Source organism: Syngnathoides biaculeatus, chromosome 8, assembly GCF_019802595.1.
Source record: "Syngnathoides biaculeatus isolate LvHL_M chromosome 8, ASM1980259v1, whole genome shotgun sequence".
Classification (NCBI taxonomy): Eukaryota; Metazoa; Chordata; class Actinopteri; order Syngnathiformes; family Syngnathidae; genus Syngnathoides; species Syngnathoides biaculeatus.
The window spans coordinates 21240065-21248634 of NC_084647.1; the positions used below are offsets into that span (position 1 = coordinate 21240065).

Below are 8570 nucleotides of genomic sequence, written 5' to 3' on the forward strand. Positions count from 1 at the left end.
CTATATATAATTATATATAATAAAATATATTTTGTATTAAAAAAAATCACCCAAATAAATAAAATCCAATTAATCAATAAAATTGATGGTTTACACAGCTCTACCATGATATTATAAAACCAAAGTATTAAGTATCCTTATTTTGATGTTAGCGATAAGGTTTTTTAAAACAATCGGTACTGCTGGAATTGAAATACTGTATGTCGTGTATAATGAGTGTATTTACATTACAATCTCTCAGTAAAATTAACTTGTGTACGTGCTGTTTAAAGTTCTATTAGCAGTTCTCTGGCTTCATCACAATTGTTTGGTATCTGTGATAATGTCAGAAAAAGCCAAAGAAAGTGAAAGTTTGGTTCAACTTGTACTACTTTTGGGCCATTCGGCTTTGAGAGTCCGCTGTGTAACAGTGAAGAATTGGTTCACTTTGGAAATTTTCATGTTATTTTTTTCTCTTTTTTTTGTGATTGAAGGAGATTATGTTTTTAAAAACTTGCATAGTTTTTCTTGTATCTCAGGCAAGTCAACCATTTTGTATTGGAACGCTCAATTCGTATTTCAAGACTTAATAAATGGATGGATTTTGAAGTCACAACCAGTTTCATCTAGTCACAACAGGGGGGGGGGGTTCAGTCTTGTGCTCACAGATAGGTATATAAAATACAGATCCTTATTATGTACTTGATTTAATTTATAAAATGTCCTATAAAGTTTAGTTGGGAATCACAATTACAGATAATACAAGATAAAAAAAATAACTAAAAATGTAAAACAATGTGGTCTCACTGGAATGTCCACCTCAGCCTTTTTTTTTTATGTACACTGAAAAAGCATCTCATAAAAGGACATGGGAAAGGTCATGTCTAGATTTTATTTTATTTTTTAAAGGGTAAATATTCAAATGTGTATGTGAAATTGTCCATCCATCCCTTCTCTATACTGTTTATCCTGTTCAGGGTCACAGGGTGCTGGAACCTTTCCGAGTCGGGATCAAACCCGGGCCCTCAAAACTGTGAGGCCAATGCTTTCCAGCTGACCGCTGTGCTGCCCACTACAGCATCAGTGACTGAAATACTGTTTTCAATACAAATAATTTATTCTAATTTTCAATATTTTATAAAATGTTTAAATGTCCATGTGAAATTGTTTATTTTACAAGTATTTTTATTTACAATAAGTCAAGTAGCCCATTTTTTTAGTCAGCTAAAGAGCAAAAATAGAATAAATGCATTTTAATCGATCCGTTTCTGTGGGAAAAGGGGCTAATTAATTGAACGTACATGACAAAACTCTAAATCGGAGTACTGTATTGTACTTTCGGCCCAAAACCGAATCTTGTGAAGCAACGCCTACGTACAATAGGGGGCGCTCACGAAAAAAAAGCTACTACTTTTCTAAAGCGGGTCTGGCACTTGAGGGCGTGGGGGGGGGGGAGTCTTTCCGGCACTATACATCTCACTCCAGCAAAGAAATAGATTATATTTCGAAAGCTGCGTGTGCTTTTTACCCTTATTTGGAGAGCTCCAGCCGTCGTGACTTGGAAAGCAGACACTTCGGTCGCCGTTTGGTGCTAGAATGGCGCCGACGATTCAGACGCAGGCGCAACGCGAGGACGGCCTCAGGTAAACACGTTAACACAGGCTGGCAAACTATCTCGAGCAAGTTTGCCACTTTTAGCCTTACTTTAACAGTTTGACATGTTGTTTTTTTTTAATTATTATTTTTTTTTTGCTTAGCCGAATTGGTGGAATAACTGAAAACATTGAGTACTACGTGCCCAACAAGATTTGCTTTTTATATAACGGCTGCTAAGTGTAGTGCAACATTTCCGATGTCTTGTTTTGCGTTCGACATATAACTCGGTTCAGTGGTTCGCCAACGTTCTCCCTCAAGGACCACCTTAACTAATAATGCTTAACGTTCCTAAGTATCACAATCCCGACCAACAATATAATAGTGTATGCTATCTTTGTAAGGCCAAATATACATCTAAATCGAGACAGTAACTTTTACAGATGGATTGACAGAAGCGACATCTGGTTTAATATAATGTATGCTGAGAAACCTCGTTTTTCGTGGCTATTTATCGTAGAATGTAAGTATGGGGCCATCTGGTACCAAGCAAAAATAAGTTATGTTACCAAATTCTGAAAAACAACTGCTGATTTCCATCCATTTTTTGTGCAAGATTTTGGGGACCTGGATTTCTCAGCGGAAGACCAAAATTAAGTTGTTTTTTTTTTGCTCAAGGACATAGATGTTGATTTCATATTATGTCGTTGTGCAATCAGCATTTCGTTTTTTTAAAATTGTAATTTGGTATACATTTTGTGTGTGTAGCTCTGACAAAGAGCTATATATATTCCTCGATTTGGGTGTTGAAAATCATAGGATTTGAAGACATAAGAAAATTTATATGATGGTGAGTCACTATTATTATTGTTTATCGTGAACTTAGACGTAAATATGACTTTGCACTTGCTCTCTGTTAGACCCAGAAAATGAGACGGCTCGAGTGGACACTTTCATTGGAAAAACCAAAATATGACCAAGGCTCTGCATAAACTTTTGTTCTAGTACCACATGATTTGGTTGCACCATTTTTTTTCCATGCATGACAGTGGAATACATTTATGTATGGAGATTGATAGTAATTGTGATTTATAATTTTATAATTAGCTATAACTTTTGTCCCCCTCCTTCAGTCGGCCGTCATCACACAGAACTGTCCCAGAGAGGTAAGAAGTGCTTGGACTTATTTTATAAATTGTAAATGGTGGTGGCGGTAATTTTTCAACAACAGCCATTTTGTGTCCGCGACAGGTCGGGTTTGGTCTGTCGGGTGAAATACTGCAACAACCTGCCGGACATCCCGTTTGACCCCAAATTCATCACATACCCATTTGATCAGCACAGGTACTGTTCATTACTTTGGAGGACATTATTATGAATATATACAGACAGTATTTTTCTTGTTTACATCTTTACAGGTTTGTACAGTACAAAGCCACATCTCTGGAGAAACAACACAAGCACGAGCTCCTGACCGAGCCGGACCTCGGCGTTACCATCGATCTCATCAACCCGGACACATACCGCATTGATCCCAACAGTAAGTCTTTTGAACCCCTAAAATCAAGAACATTTGTATGGAAAAGATATAATTACAGTAATTTGAAAAATTGCAGTCGGGCAGATGTATGATGGTGAGAGATATACAAAAGGAGAAAGGGGGAAGAAGTCAGAACACTAGCTACAGAGCTTGTGCACCTATGTCACCGAAATTACGTGATTGGCCATATTGCCGGTCAAGCAAAGCATTGAGACGAAACAAAAATACGTCTCCCAGAGTTTAGTCTGATACTATTAAACATTTAGAAGGTGATAATAAACAAAAGTACATGGAAAAATGAGAGACACTTGGGATAGAGGACATATATTTAATGCCGAAGTTGATGTTTTCGCCGATAAGAAAATGGACTGGTAACCAGCTTCCGCTTGTCTTGGACAACTGGATCTACACATGGATCTGGTGAATAAGTCGTTGAGATTTATACAGAAGAGTTTGAAAGCATAGAAAAGTCTGGACGCATACAAATACTTCATTGCTGGATCTGTTCTCAATCAAGAATAAATCCCACAGAGTGATGGAGCCATTCAGATTTTTTCAATACAAATACCAATATTAAAAAAAAATGACCCCTGGATTTACACAAACTCGCATTCATTAACTATGATTGGGGGAAAAAAGACAACAGGTTGATGGCTCGTGAATGCGGAAGTGTGTTGTGGCCACACGTTAAACTTCAGTAAACCTCTCTGTGACAGATGTGCCCCCGTCCACGGAAGCGTGTTGCGGCCACACGTTAACTTACGTAAACCTCCCTGTGACAGACGGTTTATTTTCTTTTTTTAAATATGCATTGGACTCATTTGAGAACAATGCATATTTAAAAAACAAACAAACAAAAACAAAAAAACGTCTGTCGGGTAGAGGTTTACTGAAGTTTAACGTGTACACGCTTTGTACGTTGGAAACGACTCCCTGTCTTTTTTTTTTTTAAACGCATTGTTCTCAAATGAGCCAACTTGATATTTTAAATACTTTTGGTTTGGCACCATCCATCATGTTTAATTGCTGAAATCCATCCGTCTTTTCTTGTCTTTTCAGCTGTATTCTATAGAATGACCTCTTTGAATATCTGTCTCGTCGGTTGTCACAACCAACAGCACAACAAGGCTCAGGCATTGTGAATTTTCTGCTCCGGTTCAATGTCCCCCACACTGTCGAGCAGCTCTTTTTGACCGGCAATATGGTGGCGTGAAAATGGTGACGTCGTGTGCACAAGCTCTCTAAGAAAAACAAAGATAATTTTTTTTTGTCCCCCCCCCCTCCCCCAGTACTCTTGGATCCAGCTGATGAAAAACTGTTAGAGGAGGACATCCAGGCTCCGTCCAGCTCAAAGAGGTAAAGCTTACAGTTTAGCTTGCCTGAGTTATCTGTAATACTTTTGATAATTTTCTGTTTTGTTTTGGGTTTTTTTTGTCTTCCCCTTTTAAAGATCCCAGCAGCACGCCAAGGTGGTGCCATGGATGAGAAAGACGGAATATATTTCAACAGAGTTCAACAGATATGGTGTCTCCAATGAAAAAGTGGAAGTCAAGTGAGTTGGTGTGTGTGTGTGTGTGGTGTGTGTGTGTGTGTGCGTGTGTGTGTGTGTGTGTGTGTGTGTGCGTGTGCGTGCGTGCGTGCGTGCGTGCGTGCGTGTGTGTGTGTGTGAGTGAGTGAGACCTTTCCAACATGAGTGCGTGTTTGTGCTTAGGATCGGGGTGTCTGTCAAACAGCAGTTCACAGAAGAGGAAATCTACAAGGACAGAGACAGCCAAATTTCCGCCATTGAGAAAACCTTTGAGGATGCACAGAAACCGGTGAGAGCGCAGTTGGACGCCGCTGTACAGGCACAGTCAGGAACATTTTGATTACGCTACTCCAGTGCTCTTCTAGTATTGGCTCTCATTCTATGCGATATTGTGATCGCTTATCTAAAAATGTCATTTGTGTTCAGATTGTCCAGCATTACAGCAAACCTAGAGTTACTCCTGTGGAGGTTTTGCCCGCCTTCCCAGATTTTAAGGTGAGCTACTATCTTTTTATCTGCTCAAGTGACATCCACTGTCACTAAATCCATTTTGGCTAGTTATGTATTTCTGAAAATGTCCATTATAACGTTTGCTCTTTGCCTCCTCAGATGTGGATCAACCCATGCGCTCAGGTCATCTTTGACTCAGATCCTGCTCCGAAAGACATGTCAGGACCGGCAGGCGTGGAAATGATGTCTCAGGCCATGATCAGGTAGCCATTAAAAAAAAAAAAAAAAGGGGGGGGGGGCTGCGGTGTTGATATTAAAACACCGGCTGCGGACACTTGACCAATGAACACCTTCCACGCAGAGGTATGATGGATGAGGAAGGAAACCAGTTTGTGGCCTACTTCCTGCCCAACGAGGAAACACTTCGCAAGCGTAAACGAGACTTTGAAGAGGGGCTCGACTACATGCCGGACGATCTGTAAGGAAACGTCAAGACGAGAGCTCACTTAATTAGGTACAGTTCAATTATAAAGTTATTTACTTTTTTTTTTTTTTTTAGGTATGACTACAAGATAGCCAGGGAGTACAACTGGAACGTGAAGAACAAAGCCAGCAAAGGTTATGAGGAGAATTACTTCTTCATCTTCAGAGATGGCGACGGGGTTTACTATAATGAGCTGGAAACAAGGTACGTTCCTCTGTGGTGGCGTCACAAAAAAACACACACACATTTCACAAAGAGGGGAGGAAAAAAAATAAAGCAAAACTGTTGTGGGGTGTATCCTTTAGTCTTCCGATATGTCATCCTACATCTTGTGGTGACATTTTGAGGCAAATTTTTCCAATACCATTACGTTAAACTTCAAATCCACTTCAAACTTTTTGCTGGCTCGAATATTGCTTGATTTATTATTTGAAAAATACATGACATGATATTTTAGAAATTGCCATCTTATGTCTCATTTTGGCGGCACGTTGGATCAGCTGGAAAGCATTGGCCTCACAGTTCTGAGGTCCCTGGTTCAATCCCGGACCCGCCTGTGTGGAGTTTGGATGTTCTCCCCGTGCCTGCGTAGGATTTCTGTGGGCACTCCAGTTTTACTCCCAGATTCCAAAAACATGCATCATTAATTGGACATTCTTAATTCCCCCGAGGTGTGATTGTGAGTGCGGCTATTTGTCTCGATGTGTCCTGCGATTGGCTGGCAACCAGTTCAGGGTGTAACTCACCCGTTGACAGCTGGAAAAGGCTCCAGCACGCCCCACGACCCTTGTGAGGATAGGCAGCAAATAAGATGGATGGATGTTTATTCTTAGTATTTGATCACGGGAGGAGGGATTTACCTTCGAACATTAAAAATTCACACACAAATTACATATATTCTCTCTAATCTGTGAAAAACAGGGCTAAATTATAGTGCCACTTTCTTCTACGTCTCGTCTTTTTTTTCCTTTTTAGCAGAATTGTATTTAAATTCAGTTTTATTTTCATTGCTATTAGTCCAAATTGGTTTTCATTTTTGTTTAAAATGTATAATTTTTAATTGTATTTTTCAGTTATTGTCTTATTTTAATGCATGTTTATCGTTAATTCATGTTATATATGAAAATGGTGTAATGTATTATTTTTCAAAATTGTCATTTGGTGATCACTCCGTGGGGGTTTTGCCCTGCAGAGTGCGTCTGAGCAAGAGGAGAGCCAAGGCCGGCGCCCAGTCCACCACCAACGCCGTGCTGGTGTGCAAGCACAGAGACATGAATGAGAAGGAGCTGGAGGCCCAGGTCGCTCTGTCTTCATCTCATTTTACAGCTGTCATCAGTTTTAGATTCTTTTTTTTTTTCTTCTTCTTGGATCATAACCGTTTCTCCGTTTAATTGGCAGGAAGCCCGTAAAGCTCAGCTGGAAAACCACGAGCCAGAGGATGAAGAGGAAGACATGGACATGGATAAGGATTCTGGTCAGTCATCTTTAGTGTATTTTAGAACGTTGATTCTCAAAACATGGTACTCAGGCAACCTCCAGCGTTGCTCCGTGTGTAATATGTGGCGATGAATGCATGAAACTACCGCAATTCAAATGCCATCTTACAAACTGTAAAAAATACATAAATACAATTCTTTACCTAAGCCTAAAATAGTAAAGCTCGATCAAAACTAACACATTTGTGGAGGATAAAAATGTCCTTGGTGGAAATGTATTTTTATTTTGGCTTGCCTTCATTATTATCCAGCTATGCATGAACTTCAAAGATCTTTAATTTTTATTGTGCCACAAACTTTGTTTTGAAAAACCTTTCTATTCTTTTGTTTTTTAAACCCAAATAGCTATTTGATATAGTTAATTGTGTTTTCACTTTATTGGATATATTGGGCACCACAGTGGAACGTTGGTAAATTAATTTTATCGAGTTGGAGTTCTTTGCTCAGGGCCATGTTGGATGGTTAGCAGATCTGTCTCATAGTTGTGAGTACCAGGGTTCAAATCCCAGCCCCGCCTGTGTGGAATTTGTATGTTTTCTCCATGGCGGAAAGGTTTTTAAATACAGCAAAATAGATATATATTTTTCATTTTAGATGTTTTTAAAAATGTCAAAATGTTTCATGTTTTATTTTTGGACTTCCTGAATTCAAATCATTTTATTCGTTTTTTTTTTCATTAGATTAGCTTGAAGTTCTCATTCTGATTTTATTAAAAAAAAAAAAATTGTGCACATTCACACTATCATGTTTAAATGTGTGATTCCTCCTGCCTCCCCTTTTGATCCAGGCGATGATAAAGAGAGAGCCAGCGGCAGTGAGGCCGAGAACTCCGCCAGCGATTCAGAGAGGGACGATGAAGAGCCGGAGCGGCGAGCGCAAGAGGATGACGATGAGAGCCGAGCGAAGATTATCAATAAGAACAAGAGGAGGCGGTCGAGCGGAAGCGGCAGTGAAAGCGGCGAAGACCGCGCCCGGGAGATGCGCGACGAGGAGGAGATCTTCGGAAGTGACGACGACAGCGACAACGAGCCAAAGAGGAGCAGCGGCGACGACGGGAGCGAGGACGACGACGAGGGAGGAGGAAGAGGAGGAGGAGCTAGCAGGAGTCGCAGCGCCTCTCCGGCTCACAGCGAGCGAAGCAGCGACCATTCGGAGGTTCAGGTGCAGAGCGGAAGTGGCAGTGAAAGGGCTTCGGACTCCAGTGGCGCGAGTGACAGTGAATAATTGCACTGTCCTCTTCTTATTGCTCCTATATTGTAGGTGTAGCTTGTACACACTGTTACATTGCGGACGCAATTTTTGTTTTTTTTGTTGTTGTTGTTGTTAGTGAGACAGCCAATACACAATGTGTAAAAAATGTTTTTTTTTTTGCTTTGTGTAATGCCTTTTAGACCAATAAATGTCAAGGATTTTTTTTTAACTTCTAATTCTTCTACTTTAAAAAAATACCATAAATAATCATAATAGGCTGAATCAGGGAAGTCCAACTTGCTTTCCTGG

At 40.0% G+C, this 8570-nt stretch overlaps 1 protein-coding gene across 1 annotated transcript; it reads left to right on the plus strand.

The window, feature by feature from the left end:
• Window positions 1–1404: 1404 nt before the first annotated feature.
• On the plus strand, window positions 1405–8490 carry paf1 (PAF1 homolog, Paf1/RNA polymerase II complex component). Its single transcript, XM_061826831.1, has 14 exons — window positions 1405–1622; window positions 2706–2738; window positions 2824–2916; window positions 2991–3112; window positions 4402–4468; window positions 4563–4664; window positions 4824–4929; window positions 5067–5135; window positions 5250–5353; window positions 5452–5568; window positions 5650–5778; window positions 6767–6872; window positions 6973–7048; window positions 7858–8490. The coding sequence occupies exons 1-14, from the start codon at window positions 1576–1578 to the stop codon at window positions 8292–8294; spliced, it is 1608 nt and encodes a 535-aa protein (XP_061682815.1). The 5' UTR covers window positions 1405–1575; the 3' UTR covers window positions 8295–8490.
• Window positions 8491–8570: the final 80 nt, after the last annotated feature.

What these genes read in the sequence shown, in the direction of transcription:
- paf1 (XM_061826831.1), top strand. Translation starts at nt 1,576, where the DNA reads ATGGCGCCGACGATTCAGACGCAGGCGCAACGCGAGGACGGCCTCAG. An exon ending in GCTCCGTCCAGCTCAAAGAG is followed by an intron (nt 4,469 to 4,562) that starts GTAAAGCTTACA and finishes CCCCTTTTAAAG; the next exon opens with ATCCCAGCAGCACGCCAAGG. An exon ending in CCGCCTTCCCAGATTTTAAG is followed by an intron (nt 5,136 to 5,249) that starts GTGAGCTACTAT and finishes TTGCCTCCTCAG; the next exon opens with ATGTGGATCAACCCATGCGC.